Raw genomic sequence first — 19,060 nt, forward strand, 5'->3', positions numbered from 1 at the left:
CTCTCTCCCCCTCCCTCCCTGGACTGTCTCCCTCTCCCTCCCTCCCTGGACTGTCTCTCTCCCCCCCTCCCTGGACTGTCTCCCTCTCCCTCTCTCCTCCCCTCCTCCCTCTCTCTCCCTCTCCCTCTCCCCCCCCCCCCCTCTCCCTCTCTCTCTCTCTCTCTCCCCCTCTCCCCTCCCTCTCTCCCCCCCCCCCCTCTCTCTCTCTCCCTCCCCCCTCTCTCTCTCCCTCCCTCTCTCCCTCTCCCTCCCTCTCTCTCCTCTCTCTCTCCTCTCTCTCTCTCCCCTCTCCCTCCTCTCTCTCTCCCTCCCTGGACTCTCCCCCCTCCCTGGACTTCTCTCTCTCTCTCCTCCCCTCCTCTCTCCTTCTCTCTCTCTCTCCCCTCTCCTCTCCTCTCCCATCTGTCTCTCCTCCCTCTCTCCCCTCTGTCTCTCGTCCTCCCTCCTCTCCCTGTCTCCCTCTCCCTCCCTGGACTGTCTCCTCTCCCTCCCTCCCTGGACTGTCTCTCTCCCCCTCCCTCCCGGACTGTCTCCCTCTCCCTCCCTCCCTGGACTGTCTCTCCCCCCTCCCTCCCTGGACTGTCTCTCTCCCCCTCCCTCCCTGGACTGTCTCTCTCCCCCTCCCTCCCTGGACTGTCTCCCTCTCCCTCCCTCCCTGGACTGTCTCTCTCTCCCTCCCTCCCTGGACTGTCTCTCTCCCCCTCCCTCCCTGGACTGTCTCCCTCTCCCTCCCTCCCTGGACTGTCTCCCTCTCCCTCCCTCCCTGGACTGTCTCCCTCTCCCTCCCTCCCTGGACTGTCTCCCTCTCCCTCCCTCCCTGGACTGTCTCTCTCCCCCTCCCTCCCTGGACTGTCTCTCTCCCCCTCCCTCCCTGGACTGTCTCTCTCCCCCTCCCTCCCTGGACTGTCTCCCTCCCCCTCCCTCCCTGGACTGTCTCCCTCCCTCCCTGGACTGTCTCCCTCTCCCTCCCTCCCTGGACTGTCTCCCTCTCCCTCCCTCCCTGGACTGTCTCCCTCTCCCTCCCTCCCTGGACTGTCTCCCTCTCCCTCCCTCCCCGGACTGTCTCCCTCTCCCTCCCTCCCTGGACTGTCTCCCTCTCCCTCCCTCCCTGGACTGTCTCCCTCTCCCTCCCTCCCTGGACTGTCTCCCTCTCCCTCCCTCCCTGGACTGTCTCCCTCTCCCTCCCTCCCTGGACTGTCTCCCTCTCCCTCCCTCCCTGGACTGTCTCTCTCTCCCTCCCTCCCTGGACTGTCTCTCTCTCCCTCCCTCCCTGGACTGTCTCCCTCTCCCTCCCTCCCTGGACTGTCTCTCTCTCTCTCCCTCCCTGGACTGTCTCTCTCTCCCTCCCTCCCTGGACTGTCTCTCTCCTTCCCTGGACACTCACTCTCTCCTTCCCTGGACACTCACTCTCTCTCCTCCTCTCTCCCTCCCTGGACTGTCTCTCTCCCCCTGTAGTATATCACTCAGGCTCCACACTTATATCCACCTCATGCACTCGGCCGTCTTACTCCGAAGGTTATTGCTGCGGTGTAGATAACACTCTCTCTTTCAGTCCTTTTATACACGTGACCCCCGAGGCGGAGCGCCGTCAGTTGCTGCGCGCCGTCAGTTCAGCACGGAGCACCGTCAGTTGCGGAGCGCCGTCAGTTCAGCACGGAGCACCGTCAGTTGCGGAGCGCCGTCAGTTCAGCACGGAGCACCGTCAGTTGCTGCGCGCCGTCAGTTCAGCACGGAGCACCGTCAGTTGCTGCGCGCCGTCAGTTCAGCGCTCTCAGGGTTACTGTGCGTTATAGGCATTTATTTATATGAAGAAAAAAGGACTGAAAAATCCAATGAAAGCTTCAGAAGAGGCAGAGGTCTCTGTACTGCAGCAATAACCTCCAGGGCGAGAGGACGAGGGCATGATGTGGATATCTCTCTCCCTCCCTGGTCTGTCTCTCCCTCCCTGGTCTGTGTTTCTTTCTCTCTCCCCAAACCTCCCTCACTGGACTGTCTCTCCCTCCCGGGTCTGTCTCTCTCTCTCCCACCCTGGACTGTCTCTCCCTCCCGGGTCTGTCTCTCTCTCTCCCACCCTGGACTGTCTCTCTTTCTTTCTCCCCCCTCTTTGGACTGTTTCTCTTTTTTTCTTCTCGGACTGTCTTTGTCTCTCTCTCCTACTCTCCAAACTGATTCTCTCTTTCTGTCTCTCTTTCTGGACTGTCTCTCGTCCGCTCTTCTTTACACTTTACATGACCTCTCATCCCCAGGTTGTCAGCGCTCTCGCTGAGTCACGTGATCCCCAGACCTCCCATCATGCACTTCTCCATCCCTGAGACTGAGACGTGTAACTCGGATTCCGGTGGTCAGTATGTGGTGAGTGACAGCTGGGGGGGGGGGGGGGGCGAGGATGATGGGTGTGATGGTGCAGGTACTACTACTACTGCTGGATAGTCTGGAGGTCGCAGCGTGGACATCGCTCCTCAGTATTCCTCCGGAATTTCCATTGTTCTTCCACGTTATCTGCTTCCTGTGTGTCCACAGTCCGGACAATAACCCCCAGCAGACAATGACATCCTGATTATAGAGCTGCAGGTGAGGTCTCTACACGTGTACAGGATCATAGAGAGAGAGAGAGCGGCTCTACACGTGTACAGGATCATAGAGAGAGCGGCTCTACACGTGTGCAGGATCATAGAGAGAGCGGCTCTACACGTGTACAGGATCATAGAGAGAGAGCGGCTCTACATGTGTACAGGATTATAGAGAGAGCGGCTCTACACGTGTGCAGGATCATAGAGAGAGCGGCTCTACATGTGTACAGGATTATAGAGAGAGCGGCTCTACACGTGTACAGGATTATAGAGAGAGCGGCTCTACACGTGTACAGGATCATAGAGAGAGAGCGGCTCTACATGTGTACAGGATTATAGAGAGAGCGGCTCTACACGTGTGCAGGATCATAGAGAGAGCGGCTCTACATGTGTACAGGATTATAGAGAGAGCGGCTCTACACGTGTACAGGATTATAGAGAGAGCGGCTCTACACGTGTGCAGGATCATAGAGAGAGCGGCTCTACATGTGTACAGGATTATAGAGAGAGCGGCTCTACATGTGTACAGGATTATAGAGAGAGCGGCTCTACATGTGTACAGGATTATAGAGAGAGCGGCTCTACACGTGTGCAGGATCATAGAGAGAGCGGCTCTACACGTGTACAGGATTATAGAGAGAGCGGCTCTACACGTGTGCAGGATCATAGAGAGAGAGAGCGGCTCTACACGTGTACAGGATCATAGAGAGAGCGGCTCTACATGTGTACAGGATCATAGAGAGAGCGGCTCTACATGTGTGCAGGATCATAGAGAGAGAGCGGCTCTACATGTGTACAGGATCATAGAGATGAGCGGCTCTACATGTGTGCAGGATCATAGAGAGAGAGAGAGCGGCTCTACACGTGCACAGGATCATAGAGAGAGAGCGGCTCTACATGTGTACAGGATCATAGAGAGAGAGCGGCTCTACATGTGTGCAGGATCATAGAGAGAGAGCGGCTCTACACGTGTGCAGGATTATAGAGAGAGAGCGGCTCTACACGTGTACAGGATCATAGAGAGAGCGGCTCTACATGTGTACAGGATCATAGAGAGAGCGGCTCTACACGTGTACAGGATTATAGAGAGAGCGGCTCTACACGTGTGCAGGATCATAGAGAGAGCGGCTCTACATGTGTACAGGATTATAGAGAGAGCGGCTCTACATGTGTACAGGATCATAGAGATGAGCGGCTCTACATGTGTACAGGATCATAGAGAGAGCGGCTCTACATGTGTGCAGGATTATAGAGAGAGCGGCTCTACATGTGTACAGGATCATAGAGAGAGAGCGGCTCTACACGTGTACAGGATCAGAGAGAGAGCGGCTCTACATGTGTACAGGATCATAGAGAGAGAGCGGCTCTACATGTGTACAGGATCATAGAGAGAGAGCGGCTCTACATGTGTACAGGATCATAGAGAGAGAGCGGCTCTACATGTGTACAGGATTATAGAGAGAGCGGCTCTACATGTGTGCAGGATTATAGAGAAAGCGGCTCTACATGTGTACAGGATCATAGAGAGAGAGCGGCTCTACATGTGTACAGGATCATAGAGAAAGCGGCTCTACATGTGTACAGGATCATAGAGAAAGCGGCTTTACATGTGTACAGGATCATAGACAGAGCGGCTCTACATGTGTACAGGATCATAGAGAGAGAGAGCGGCTCTACATGTGTACAGGATCATAGAGAGAGAGCGGCTCTACATGTGTACAGGATCATAGAGAGAGAGAGCGGCTCTACATGTGTACAGGATCATAGAGAGAGCGGCTCTACATGTGTGCAGGATAATAGAGAGAGAGCGGCTCTACACGTGTACAGGATCATAGAGAGAGCGGCTCTACACGTGTACAGGATCATAGAGCGGCTCTACATGTGTACAGGATCATAGAGAGAGCGGCTCTACATGTGTACAGGATCATAGAGAGAGAGAGCGGCTCTACATGTGTACAGGATCATAGAGAGAGCGGCTCTACATGTGTACAGGATCATAGAGAGAGAGCGGCTCTACATGTGTACAGGATTATAGAGAGAGCGGCTCTACATGTGTGCAGGATTATAGAGAGAGCGGCTCTACATGTGTGCAGGATTATAGAGAGAGCGGCTCTACATGTGTACAGGATTATAGAGAGAGCGGCTCTACATGTGTACAGGATCATAGAGAGAGAGCGGCTCTACATGTGTACAGGATAAGAGAGAGAGCGGCTCTACATGTGTACAGGATAATAGAGAGAGCGGCTCTACATGTGTACAGGATCATAGAGAGAGAGCGGCTCTACATGTGTACAGGATCATAGAGAGAGCGGCTCTACATGTGTACAGGATTATAGAGAGAGCGGCTCTACACGTGTACAGGATCATAGAGAGAGCGGCTCTACACGTGTACAGGATCAGAGAGAGAGCGGCTCTACACGTGTACAGGATCAGAGAGAGAGCGGCTCTACACGTGTACAGGATCAGAGAGAGAGCGGCTCTACACGTGTACAGGATCAGAGAGAGAGCGGCTCTACACGTGTACAGGATCAGAGAGAGAGCGGCTCTACACGTGTACAGGATCAGAGAGAGCGGCTCTACACGTGTACAGGATCAGAGAGAGCGGCTCTACACGTGTACAGGATCAGAGAGAGAGCGGCTCTACACGTGTACAGGATCAGAGAGAGAGCGGCTCTACACGTGTACAGGATTATAGAGAGCGGCTCTACATGTGTACAGGATCATAGAGAGAGCGGCTCTACATGTGTGCAGGATCATAGAGAGAGAGAGAGAGCGGCTCTACATGTGTACAGGATTATAGAGAGAGCGGCTCTACATGTGTACAGGATTATAGAGAGAGCGGCTCTACATGTGTACAGGATCATAGAGATGAGCGGCTCTACATGTGTGCAGGATCAGAGAGAGAGCGGCTCTACACGTGTACAGGATCAGAGAGAGAGCGGCTCTACACGTGTACAGGATCAGAGAGAGAGCGGCTCTACACGTGTACAGGATCAGAGAGAGAGCGGCTCTACACGTGTACAGGATCAGAGAGAGAGCGGCTCTACACGTGTACAGGATCAGAGAGAGAGCGGCTCTACATGTGTACAGGATCATAGAGAGAGAGCGGCTCTACACGTGCACAGGATCATAGAGAGCGGCTCTACACGTGTACAGGATCATAGAGAGAGAGCGGCTCTACACGTGCACAGGATCATAGAGAGAGAGCGGCTCTACACGTGCACAGGATCATAGAGAGCGGCTCTACACGTGTACAGGATCATAGAGAGCGGCTCTACATGTGTACAGGATTATAGAGAGAGCGGCTCTACACGTGTACAGGGTCATAGAGAGAGAGAGCGGCTCTACACGTGTACAGGATTATAGAGAGAGCGGCTCTACACGTGTACAGGATCATAGAGAGAGAGCGGCTCTACACGTGCACAGGATCATAGAGAGAGAGCGGCTCTACACGTGCACAGGATCATAGAGAGAGAGCGGCTCTACACGTGTACAGGATCATAGAGAGAGCGGCTCTACACGTGTACAGGATCATAGAGAGAGAGCGGCTCTACACGTGTACAGGATTATAGAGAGAGCGGCTCTACACGTGTACAGGATCATAGAGAGAGCGGCTCTACACGTGTACAGGATCATAGAGAGAGCGGCTCTACATGTGTACAGGATCATAGAGAGAGCGGCTCTACATGTGTACAGGATCATAGAGAGAGAGAGAGAGCGGCTCTACATGTGTACAGGATCATAGAGAGAGCGGCTCTACATGTGTACAGGATCATAGAGAGAGCGGCTCTACATGTGTACAGGATCATAGAGAGAGAGGCTCTACATGTGTACAGGATCATAGAGAGAGCGGCTCTACATGTGTACAGGATCATAGAGAGAGAGAGAGAGCGGCTCTACATGTGTACAGGATCATAGAGAGAGCGGCTCTACATGTGTACAGGATCATAGAGAGAGAGAGCGGCTCTACATGTGTACAGGATCATAGAGAGAGCGGCTCTACATGTGTACAGGATCATAGAGAGAGCAGCTCTACATGTGTACAGGATCATAGAGAGAGAGAGAGAGCGGCTCTACATGTGTACAGGATCATAGAGAGAGCGGCTCTACATGTGTACAGGATCATAGAGAGAGAGAGCGGCTCTACATGTGTACAGGATCATAGAGAGAGCGGCTCTACATGTGTACAGGATCATAGAGAGAGCGGCTCTACATGTGTACAGGATCATAGAGAGAGAGAGAGAGCGGCTCTACATGTGTACAGGATCATAGAGAGAGCGGCTCTACACGTGTACAGGATCATAGAGAGAGAGCGGCTCCACATGTATTCGGTGTCGTGGCGGCTGGTACTCTGCTCTCGCTATACGGCGGGTAGTCGGGGTGCCTCCCGGCTCTCTCGCTATACGGCGGGTAGTCGGGGTGCCTCCTGGCTCTCTCGCTATACGGCGGGTAGTCGGGGTGCCTCCTGCCTCTCTCGCTATAAGGCGGGTAGTCGGGGTGCCTCCCGTCTCTCTCGCTATACGGCGGGTAGTCGGGGTGCCTCCTGCCTCTCTCACGTTCCTCCTGTCGTTGAGCCGTCCGCAGTTAGTTCTTGTCCGGCACCAGAGGACGGTCCTGGGAGAAGGCGCAGAGTACGGACACTGTCCCACATCTCACTGTACCGGCTGCTTCCTAGGCTACTTTCACACCTGCGTTCGGGGCTCCGCTTGTGAGTTCTGTTTGAAGGCTCTCACAAGCGACCCCGAACGCATCCGTCCAGCCCTAATGCATTCTAAGGCCTCATGCACACGACCGTTTTTTTTTGCGGTCCGCAAAACGGATTTCCGTTGTTCCGTGATCTGTGACCGTTTTTTCTTCCGTGGGTCTTCCTTGGTTTTTAGAGGATCCGTGGACATGAAAAGTGAAAAAAAAAACTAAGTCAAGTTTGCATTGAAAATGATAGGAAAAACGGACACGGATCACGGACACGGATCACGGACGCGGATGACTATCTTGTGTGCATCCGTGATTTTTCACGGACCCATTGACTTGAATGGGTCCGTGAACCGTTGTCCGTGAAAAAAATAGGACAGGTAATATTTTTTTCACGGACTGGAAAAAACGGATCATGGACGCGGAAGCCAAACGGTGCATTTTCCCATTTTTCCACGGACCCATTGAAAGTCAATGGGTCCGCGAAAAAAAACGGAAAACGGAACAATGGCCGCGGATGCACACAACGGTCGTGTGCATGAGGCCTGAGTGGATGCGGATCCGCTCAGAATGCATCAGTTTGGCTCCGTTTGACCTCCTTAGGCTACTTTCACACTAGCGTTCAGAGCGGATCCGTCTGATGTTTCATCAGACGGATCCGCTCCGATAATGCAGACGTTCGCATCCGTTCAGAACGGATCCGTCTGCATTAAAACTTCGAAAATTTTCTAAGTCTGAAAGTAGCCTGAGCGGATCCGTTCAGACTTTACATTGAAAGTCAATGGGGGACGGATCCGCTTGAAGATTGAGCCATATGGTGTCATCTTCAAGCGGATCCGTCCCCATTGACTTCCGTTGTAAGTCTGGACGGATCCGCTGCAAGCTGCGTTCAGGTGTCTGCTCGGAGGCTGAACGCCGCCAGACGGATGCATTCTGAGTGGATCCGCCTCCACTGAGAATGCATTAGGGCCGGACGGCTGCGTTCAGGACCGCTTGTGAGCCCCTTCAAACGGAGCTCACGAACGGACACCCGAACGCAGGTGTGAAAGTAGCCTTACCCGGGCCCCTCCTCTAGTGCCCAGCACTGGGGCCCCCTCCTCATCACCGCTCCATAACCCCTCCTCCCCCCCCCTTCCCCCCCGGTGACGTGTGCTGAGTGCCGCAACCATTCTCTGGTTTCCTCTTTCAGGCGTACAGCATTCATGTGAACGGGGTGCTACACTGCCGGGTGCGCTACAGCCAGCTGTTTGGTCTCCACGAGCAGGTGAGGAGCGCAACCACCGACTGTGCCCGCCATAGTGACCCCGCCCAGTGTGCAGCTTATGTCAGACCCTCCGCTCGCCGACCAGTTTCTCTGCTTGATGCCACCCCCTCCTTCTCACTGCTGGGTTTCGTCCCCCCCCATCCCTCTACCCCGCTGCAGGTTTTTGCCCCTCGATGCCCTAAATTCCTCCCCCCATCCCTCTACCCCGCTGCAGGTTCCATCCCTCTCCGCCCTTTTCTTCCTCTTGTATTTTCCGCTTCCTTATTCCGGTTTCTCCTCTTCTGTTCTCGGTGTCACAGCTGAAGAAGGAATATGGGAACAATGTGGTTCCCGTCTTTCCACCAAAAAAGCTCTTCACACTGACCCCATCTGAGGTGGAGCAGAGGCGGGAGCAGCTGGAGAAGTACATGCAGGCCGGTGAGTGACGTCTGCACCGGACAGGACACTACACAAGAAGCCACTAGTGTATCTGCTACTCAGAGATCACGGCGTCTTCTGCTGGAGGTTCTAGATCAGTCACAGGGATCATGTCGTCTTCTGCTGGAGGTTCTAGATCAGTCACAGGGATCATGTCGTCTTCTGCTGGAGGTTCTAGATCAGTCACAGGGATCATGCCGTCTTCTGCTGGAGGTTCTAGATCAGTCACAGAGATCACGGTGTATTCTGCTGGAGGTTCTAGATCAGTCACAGAGATCATGTCTTCTGCTGGAGGTTCTAGATCAGTCACAGAGATCACAGTGTCTTCTGGAGATTCTAGATAAGTCACAGATTGCTGTGCCTTCTGCTGGACTTTCTAGAGTTCTAGAACACCTGATGAGGTTCTAGATTAATTGAAGAGGTTGTTGTGCTAAAGGTTCTAGATTAGCCATGAAGGTCTTAGCTTGGTTACAGAGATAAGTGTGTTGTTTTCTGGAGGTTCTAGATCAGTTGATCATCTAGATTGGTCACCGATATTGCTGTGCCCTCTGCTGGTTGTTCTAGATCAGTCGCTAATTGTATTACAAGACGTCTCATTATACTCCCAAGTTGACGACCTCCGTGGAGCCAGTCAGCAGTGTGGGTATACTGAGGATTGTAAGGACGCAGACTGGTATACTTGGAAAGCCTCTCCTGTGGTAGAGTAGTCACACAGATGAGAGTAGTTGTCCTCAGCCACATTCAGTGTTGGTTCTGCTTGTCTTCACAGTGCGGCAGGACCCGGTGCTGGGATCCAGCGAGACCTTTAACAGCTTCCTGCGACGCTCTCAACAGGTCAGTTCTGTCCCATCCCCTGACTGCAGGTCATTAGTGTCACACTGAGCGTCCCCTCCCCCTGGAGCTGCGCGGCCGCTACTCGGACGTACAATCTGGCGGTCAGTGCTCCCTGCTCCCTGACCTGATACCTGGCAGTCAGTGCTACCTGCTACAGTCCGCTCCCTGCTTACTGACCTGATACCTGTAGCAGTCAGTGCTACCTGCTACAGCCCGCTCCCTGACCTGATACCTGGCGGTCAGTACTACCTGCTACAGCCCGCTCCCTGCTCCCTGACCTGATACCTGGCGGTCAGTGCTCCCTGCTACAGCCTGCTCCCTGACCTGATACCTGGCGGTCAGTACTACCTGCTACAGCCCGCTCCCTGACCTTATACCTGGCGGTCAGTACTACCTGCTACAGCCCGCTCCCTGCTTACTGACCTGATACCTGGCGGTCAGTGCTACCTGCTACAGCCCGCTCCCTGACCTGATACCTGGCGGTCAGTGCTCCCTGCTCCCTGACCTGATACCTGGCGATCAGTGCTGCCTGCTACAGCCCGCTCCCTGACCTGATACCTGGCGGTCAGTACTACCTGCTACAGTTCGCTCCTTGCTTACTGACCTGATACCTGGCAGTCAGTGCTACCTGCTACAGCCCGCTCCCTGCTTACTGACCTGATACCTGGCGGTCAGTGCTACCTGCTACAGCCCGCTCCCTGACCTGATACCTGGCGGTCAGTACTACCTGCTACAGCCCGCTCCCTGCTTACTGACCTGATACCTGGCGGTCAGTGCTCCCTGCTTACTGACCTGATACCTGGCGATCAGTGCTGCCTGCTTACTGACCTGATACCTGGCGGTCAGTGCTACCTGCTACAGCCCGCTCCCTGACCTTATACCTGGCGGTCAGTACTACCTGCTTACTGACCTGATACCTGGCGGTCAGTACTACCTGCTACAGCCCGCTCCCTGCCTACTGACCTGATACCTGGCGGTCAGTGCTACCTGCTACAGCCCGCTCCCTGACCTGATACCTGGCGGTCAGTACTACCTGCTACAGCCCGCTCCCTGCTTACTGACTTGATACCTGGCGGTCAGTACTACCTGCTACAGCCCGCTCCCTGACCTGATACCTGGCGGTCAGTGCTACCTGCTACAGCCCGCTCCCTGACCTGATACCTGGCGGTCAGTGCTACCTGCTACAGCCCGCTCCCTGACCTGATACCTGGCGGTCAGTGCTACCTGCTACAGCCCGCTCCCTGACCTGATACCTGGCAGTCAGTGCTACCTGCTACAGTCCGCTCCCTGCTTACTGACCTGATACCTGGCGGTCAGTACTACCTGCTACAGCCCGCTCCCTGCTTACTGACCTGATACCTGGCGGTCAGTACTACCTGCTACAGCCCGCTCCCTGCTTACTGACCTGATACCTGGCGGTCAGTACTACCTGCTACAGCCCGCTCCCTGCTTACTGACCTGATACCTGGCGGTCAGTACTACCTGCTACAGCCCGCTCCCTGCTTACTGACCTGATACCTGGCAGTCAGTGCTACCTGCTACAGCCCGCTCCCTGACCTGATACCTGGCGGTCAGTGCTACCTGCTACAGCCCGCTCCCTGCTTACTGACCTGATCCCTGGCGGTCAGTACTACCTGCTACAGCCCGCTCCCTACTTACTGACCTGATCCCTGGCGGTCAGTACTACCTGCTACAGCCTGCTCCCTGACCTGATACCTGGCGGTCAGTGGTCTGGGGGTCAGTGTCTCTCTACCAGGAATCTAGATGAGGCAGCCTTCAGTCCTGTGCGCTGCAAGGAGCCTGTAGACTGCAAGTACAGGGACCTGTTTCTCTTATCTCTCCATTTCTATTGTGTTGCGGGGGTCTGTCTCCCATTTCTGCTCTGTGGCAGTTTTTTTTGGTCCTATTCGTGTCCTCAGTGTCCACCATCTTCTCTGTTCCCAGGAGACCCAGCAGATCCCCACAGAGGAGGCGCAGCTGGAGGTTTTCCTTTCTAATGGTCAGAAGGTAAAAGTGTCTATTCTGACATCTGACCAGACGGAGGACGTGCTGGAGGTAAGAGACCCCTCCTGTCTGCGGTGACATCATGGTGACCTCCTCCATACCAGGCCTCATCTCCTTCTGTGTCCACAGGCTGTAGCCGCTAAGCTGGACCTCCCGGAGGAGCTGATTGGATACTTCAGCCTCTACCTTATAAAGGACGGAGTAGACGGATCCTTCTCATGTGAGTAGTCCGGAGTACGTGGCTGTATACATCAGACAGGAGACCATGTCTCCCACGTCTGTGTGCAGTAGTACCTCTCCTAGGTAACAATGTTTTGTGTTGTTCCCACCTCCTGCGCTTGCTCCCCTCCTCCACATCATTCCTATGACACGGATTGTTTTCTTGCAGTTGTCAGGAAGCTGCAGGAGTTTGAGCTCCCCTATGTGTCAGTCACCAGTCTGCGAAACAGAGACTACAAGATCATCCTACGGAAAAGGTCAGCTCTGAGTACTACCGCTATATGGTGCAACTGAGGATGTGTGCCTGGAGGGGGTGAGTGATGGATGGTAATGAAGTTGAGGGATCAGCGGTGGTGGTGCTGACGATGAGGGATGGTTGGTGGTGGTGGTGATGATGGTGATGACAAGCTATGGGTGGATGTGGTGGTGGTGATGATGACGAGCTGGTAATAATGATGAGGGATGGGCGGTAGTCGTGGTTGTGATGAGGGATGATTGGTGGTGATGATGATGTGGGGTGGTGGTGGTAATGATGAGTAATGGTAATGGTTGGTGGTGGTGCTGACGATGAGGGATGGTTGGTGGTGGTGATGACAAGCTATGGGTGGATGTGGTGGTGGTGATGATGACGAGCTGGTAATAATGATGAGGGATGGTCATTGATGATGAGGGATGGGCGGTAGTCGTGGTTGTGATGAGGGATGGTTGGTGGTGATGATGATGATGTGGGATGGTCGGTGGTGGTGATGGTAATGGTTGGTGGTGGTAATGATGAGTAATGGTTGGTGGTGGTGATGATGATGAAGGATGGTCTTGGTGGTAATGAAGGATGGTTGGTGGTGATGATGAAGGGTGGTCGGTGGTGATGATGAGGGATGGTCGGTGGTGATGATGAGGGATGGTCGGTGGTGATGATGAGGGATGGTCGGTGGTGATGATGAGGGATGGTCGGTGGTGATGTTGAGGGATGGTCGGTGGTGATGTTGAGGGATGGTCGGTGGTGATGTTGAGGGATGGTCGGTGGTGATGTTGAGGGATGGTCGGTGGTGATGTTGAGGGATGGTCGGTGGTGATGTTGAGGGATGGTCGGTGGTATTGATGAGAAATGATTGGTGGTGATGATACCGGTTTCTGGCATTTTAACGATTTTAACTTAATAACAAAAACCTTTAGTTTCGATATGCAGCCTCTAGGGGGGAACTCTTACACAATACTACATATTTCTGAATAATACCAGAAATCTCTGCTACTTAATATGACAGAATGCTTTCAACTTTTATTTCTTAACTGAAACATTTTCCTCTCCTGCATTTGCTGAGCCGCCTCACTATATCCTGTAACATTAGAATTGGCACCTTTTTGTGGTTACACACAGATCAAACAGTATCTGATTACTATCGAACCCACTAGCTTAGAGCAGTTGCACAAGGATCAAACGATGTCTGATTACTATATCTAATCACCATCGAACCCACCAGCTAAGAGCAGTTGCACGAAGATCAAATGATATCTAATCACCACCGAGCCCACAATTCCATTGGTGAAGACCCCTGGTCCAATTCACCTCCGTAGGGATACACAATCTTAATAACTTCCAATAGAATCGGTGTTAATCCTACACACTCATGAGGACCCCTGGTCACTAGTCATGAGTCTTCAAAGTCTCGTCAGAGCTTGGTCCAAGACTCTCTCATCAGTTCTATGTCATGGATATCCGACGCAGCTATCTATCAATTCCTGCTTAGTTTCAGCACGTCCTACCACATAAAAAGCCACACAAAGAAGGAATACTTAACTGGGTTCTTTTGTTCTAAAGGACAGATCAGCTGTAATTTGAACCCTTCTATCGCGATAACACCAATTCAACTCTTGAGAATCTACTTGGGCAAAAGGCTCAGAGAAGGTTTTGTAAGAAATAAAGCTTTCTTACCTTTTTGCTGCAGCTTGTGACCTCGTCTGATGGTTTTGCGCAAGTCCTCTTGTGCGTTTGAATCGGAAATTACGCAAGCTGTCTGCCCACCCAGGGACGACAAAATGTCATCGCAATTCATGCGATTCTCGTCTTCTTTGTGTGGTGCCAAATTAATTAGAAGTATAAGTATGAGCGTATCATACTGCTTTCATAGTGAGACCAGACACACAAGTTGGTTTCTTGAAAGCATCTTCTCATCCCCCCTGAGCCATGGTAGAAGAGAGACCCTTTATTCAAGTTACATTCCCTTAAATAGCAGACATGACATCACAAAAGGGCTGTTTCCTTAAGAAGAGACTATTGGCTCCTTAACCTGATAGAAGTGGTTTCAGTACTTCAACTCTGAGTTCATAGGTAGATTTGAAAACTGCAACCTAACTCCCCCCTTCCAACTCCCCTAGTGACCTTAATGCACACATGGCTCATACATCTGGTGTGCGGCCATCTAGTGGACAAAATGTGTACTACACAAAAATGTGTACTACAGAATGTTCACATTATATATGTATAGAGGAATAAATCCTATCTCTCGCATTGGTGGCGGTGGTGATGAGGAGGGATGGTCGGTGGTGATGATGATGAGGAGGGATGGTCGGTGATGATGATGAGGAGGGATGGTCGGTGATGATGATGAGGAGGGATGGTCGGTGATGATGATGAGGAGGGATGGTCGGTGATGATGATGAGGAGGGATGGTCGGTGATGATGATGAGGAGGGATGGTCGGTGATGATGATGAGGAGGGATGGTCGGTGATGATGATGAGGAGGGATGGTCGGTGATGATGATGATGATGATGATGATGAGGAGGGATGGTCGGTGATGATGATGATGATGAGGAGGGATGGTCGGTGATGATGATGATGATGAGGAGGGATGGTCGGTGGTGATGATGATGATGATGAGGAGGGATGGTCGGTGGTGGTGATGATGATGATGAGGAGGGATGGTCGGTGGTGATGATGATGATGATGAGGAGGGATGGTCGGTGGTGATGATGATGATGATGAGGAGGGATGGTCGGTGGTGGTGATGATGATGATGATGATGATGAGGAGGGATGGTCGGTGGTGATGATGATGATGATGAGGAGGGATGGTCGGTGGTGATGATGATGATGATGAGGAGGGATGGTCGGTGGTGATGATTAAGGGATGGAAGGTGAATGGAGGATGATGAAGGACCAGGATGATAATACTTTTGATCTTCCTTTGGGCTTGTCGTCATGTTTGAGGTTTTTCCTTCCACAGTTACTGGGACTCGTCGTATGATGATGATGTCATGGAGAAGAGGGTGGGCCTTAACCTCCTGTACGCTCAGGTGAGGGACATACATGTACCCGTGTGTTATGAGTCATTAGACTGGATTGTGGAGATTCTAGAAGGATCTGTGTGAGGGTCTCATGTCCACGTTCTTCACTGCAGACTGTCAGCGATATTGAGCGTGGCTGGCTGCAAGTCAGCAAAGAGCAGCTGCAGCAACTCAAGTCTCTGCAGGAGAAAGTCTCTAAGAAAGAGGTAAGTCCATGAGCTGTAGCCTTAATGTGTGGGGTTCACATACTTATGGCTGTGTATGTTATGTAGTGATACTGACGGGGTCTGATCTCATACAGTTCATCCAGCTGGCACAGACCCTGAAGTATTACGGTTATCTGAAGTTTGAGCCGTGCATCACAGACTTCCCGGAGAAGGGCTGCCAGGTGATCGTGAGCGCCGGGAACAACGAGCTCAACTTCCAGGTGAAGCTTCCCAACGAGCAGATAAAGGAAGGCAGCTTCAAGGTGACACGGATGAGGTGCTGGCGCGTCACGTCATCGGTGAGTAGCTTCTGTGGTCAGACCGGTGCAGCACTATGTGGTGGTGTCATGGGATGAGGTGCTGGCGTGTCACATCATCAGCGATTGTCTTCTGGGGTCAGATCCATGGTACAGTAGTGTCAGTGTGACCAGGTACTGAATAAGGAGGTTGTCCATGTGACCCCTGAACAATGACATCATCATCTGTCGTCCATGTGACCCCAGATCAGTGATGTCCTTATCTGTAATCCTTGAATAAGGAGGTTGTCCATATGATGACCCCCGATCGGCGACATCATTACCCGTAGTCCGTGAATAAGGAGGTCGCCCCATGTGACCCCCGATGTGACCATCATTATCTGTAGTCCATGCAACAGCTATCACATGGTGCGGTGTCTCCTCAGTGATTGGTCCAGATAAATCTACATTGTATGACATTGATCGGTGATGTCATGTGACACAGTACAGGCCCACTCCGCTGTTGTCACACGTGTAGCTGATGAGCAGGCATGTTCTCCATACTCATATGAACCGTTCCTAACCAGGTCCCGTTCAGCAATGGTACAGGAAGTCCCAACAAGTCAGAGGCGCGGCTGGAGCTGGCCTTCGAGTACCTGATGAGTAAAGACCGCCTGCAGTGGATCACCATCTCCAGCCCACAGGTAACTGCTTGTTAGTTACGGCAGGGTGAGACACCAGTACACGTGGTGTCACACACGGAGAAGCTTTACGGCCGAGGCCTCAGACTGCATTTTACAGAAAGCAACACGTCCACGTCTCATCGCGTCAGTCAGCGATGTCACAATGGGAATCACCCGCTGCCTCAGGCTCCGCTGGGAGTAATGACCTTCTCAATGTTGAAATAAGACATCGAGGGTCTACTGAGGACCAGTCGGGGACCTGTCATCACCTCTGTCTAACCAGTGTCTGTCCATCCCCCTCCTCAGGCCATCATGATGAGCATCTGCTTGCAGTCAATGGTGGACGAACTCATGGTCAAAAAATCCGGAGGCAGCATAAAAAAGGTAAAACGAGGAGGAGCGTCCTGTGGTGTGCATGTGAGGCGGAGGCCACGCCTGTGGTGTGCATGTGAGGCGGAGGCCACGCCTGTGGTGTGCATGTGAGGCGGAGGCCACGCCTGTGGTGTGCATGTGAGGCGGAGGCCACGCCTGTGGCACTGTGCCGGAGGCTTACCTGTATGTCAGAGATGAGAGGTGTACTTTACTGGGGAGACAATAGAAGGGTCCTCCACCCAGTGGGTGAGGGTGTCCTGTGAATGTTTGGTTTGACCTGTCGGGGGTATGCTCTGAACTATACCTCTGTCTCTTGACAGTTGTCACGGAAGAGACAGTCCTGTTTGGTGCGGAGGTCAGACAGTCAGCAGGCAGTGAAATCGCCGCCGATGTTGGTGAGAACTGAGGTTTTCCATCTTCTTCCATACCCACCTGACTCCATTTTCTTCTCCCTCGGCTCCTCCATCTTATCCTATAGACCTGAAGGTTTCCCTCTTCTGTCCGCAGGATTCTCCGGATGGGAGCAGAGAGCCCATCGCCAAGTTGTCGGTAAGTGTTAACTCGTCTGCTCAGAAGCTTCCCTTATGGTCTTACTCCCAGGACTCCGTGCTGCTGCTGCCCGGGGCCTAGTCCTCAGCCACTTCACCCATTGTAAGCAGCGGCTGGCGGGGCAGCCCCTCACAGCTGAGCTTTGTGAGGAGGGATGTCTGCCGTGGACCTTCTCCCACGAGCCGCTTGGTTTCCTGGTGGCTGCTCGTTTACCCGGCGTATCTAATGTTTTTCTGCAGAGCAAGCTCAGCTCCGTCAGTCTCCGTGGAATCAGCAACTCCAGCTCCAACAACGATGTCAGCGCTGAGGACTTCCATGGGAACTACGCCTTCGAGGGCATCGGCGACGACGACTTGTGAGGCTTCAAGCCTCCACCCAGGAGTTGCCTTTGTTGGGACCTTCTCCTCCATCATGATTGTCAGCGAGGCTGAGGCTTCATCTCAGACAAGGGTCGATGGAGATGCGTCTCCACCAGCAGAATAAAGGGGAAGAGCTCTCCTGTGCTGGGTCCCCGCTACCGACACTAATACTCCTATGTAGCGCTCAGCTTGCACTTATAATTCAGAGATTTGCACAGGATCGGGGGGGCCACACCCCAGTATTTCTAATGAATTTAACCCTTTACCAGCTCCCTCTGCTGCTCAGTGAATGAATGTTGGATTAGCAATATTCCATATATAACGCAGGACCATAAGGGTTAATATGTATAGCTATCTGCACACACATATCTTATATGTAACCGTACAGTCATGGTGCCAAATTCTGACCAAATGAACTTTTGATTAGGAGGCGTGAGTCAGCCGAGACGCTCAAGTGCCAACCCCACCACGTGTCATAAGCTTTTGTACGCCGGCGACAGACGCCTGCTTCGCATTGTAGGATGGCTCCGGCCACGTGACTGGATAGCGACTATTTGTACAGAACGCGAGGGTCGTATGCGCTGCGTCACAAGGGCCAATGGACGCGGCGCCTGCTTTTGAGCTGCCACCTTAGGAGCAGCTGCCGGTATACATACGTGATGAATGGCGAGGAGAGGTCTCACAATCAGACGCTTGTACTTTGCTGTTTACACATCGAGCCGATCGATTATCTTCCAATAATAAATGACCTGTTTACATTAACGCCTCATCGCGTCCTTACACGTAGATCAGTCCTCGGCGCACGTCCATCGCCTGCATGGAAGAAGGGGCTTTGTGCTGGCATGGCGTCCACGTGTGCTGTACGCAGCGCCTTCTCACCGTCCGAATTTACACAGATTGGACCATCGAGGACTCGGAAAAATAAGTTTTAATCGCATGCTTCAGTTCACTCCAATTTTCAAGATCTTTGCTTGCTGAAGTTGAACTGAAGTTGTCCCGGTTGAAGCACACACCTCGTTACAATGTCTCGGTGTAGATGATCCTGAGCCGGACAAGTCTATCTCCTCGACTCCTTCACTGATACATTGTAACAAGGTTGGACTTAAACAACAATGCTTGCATTTAGTAACAGCAAGCACAGGTATTGAAACATGAGGAATTCACTTGCAGAAGAGCGAGCTAGCCCTTTATAAATCAGAATGGAGACGACGGCCATGGAGACGGTGTATGACAGCCAATCAGAGCTCAGCATCCATTCCTTATTCCTGCGGTTTTCCTGGTAGAGGGTGTGATGGATGAGGCTTGCAGGATGTGAATGGACCTCCGGTACTTCTCCCTTTCCTTAGTATTGGGGTCAGCAGCACATTCATCAT

General features: G+C 52.7%; 1 protein-coding gene across 1 annotated transcript in view; it reads left to right on the plus strand.

The window, feature by feature from the left end:
* SNX17 (sorting nexin 17) overlaps nucleotides 1-18,443 on the plus strand; it is a 22,874-nt gene extending 4,431 nt beyond the window's left edge. The window contains exons 2-16 of the mRNA XM_040426858.1: nucleotides 2,246-2,352; nucleotides 8,452-8,526; nucleotides 8,826-8,943; nucleotides 9,713-9,777; nucleotides 11,722-11,832; nucleotides 11,911-12,001; nucleotides 12,170-12,257; nucleotides 15,222-15,291; nucleotides 15,396-15,488; nucleotides 15,584-15,787; nucleotides 16,312-16,428; nucleotides 16,714-16,791; nucleotides 17,100-17,174; nucleotides 17,287-17,328; nucleotides 17,568-18,443. Coding sequence (XP_040282792.1) covers nucleotides 2,293-2,352; nucleotides 8,452-8,526; nucleotides 8,826-8,943; nucleotides 9,713-9,777; nucleotides 11,722-11,832; nucleotides 11,911-12,001; nucleotides 12,170-12,257; nucleotides 15,222-15,291; nucleotides 15,396-15,488; nucleotides 15,584-15,787; nucleotides 16,312-16,428; nucleotides 16,714-16,791; nucleotides 17,100-17,174; nucleotides 17,287-17,328; nucleotides 17,568-17,687 — 1,407 coding nt within the window. The 5' untranslated portion in view covers nucleotides 2,246-2,292 and the 3' untranslated portion in view covers nucleotides 17,688-18,443. The remainder of the gene's footprint in view (nucleotides 1-2,245; nucleotides 2,353-8,451; nucleotides 8,527-8,825; nucleotides 8,944-9,712; nucleotides 9,778-11,721; nucleotides 11,833-11,910; nucleotides 12,002-12,169; nucleotides 12,258-15,221; nucleotides 15,292-15,395; nucleotides 15,489-15,583; nucleotides 15,788-16,311; nucleotides 16,429-16,713; nucleotides 16,792-17,099; nucleotides 17,175-17,286; nucleotides 17,329-17,567) is intronic.
* Nucleotides 18,444-19,060: the final 617 nt, after the last annotated feature.

Source organism: Bufo bufo, chromosome 4 (genome assembly GCF_905171765.1).
Source record: "Bufo bufo chromosome 4, aBufBuf1.1, whole genome shotgun sequence".
NCBI lineage: Eukaryota > Metazoa > Chordata > Amphibia > Anura > Bufonidae > Bufo > Bufo bufo.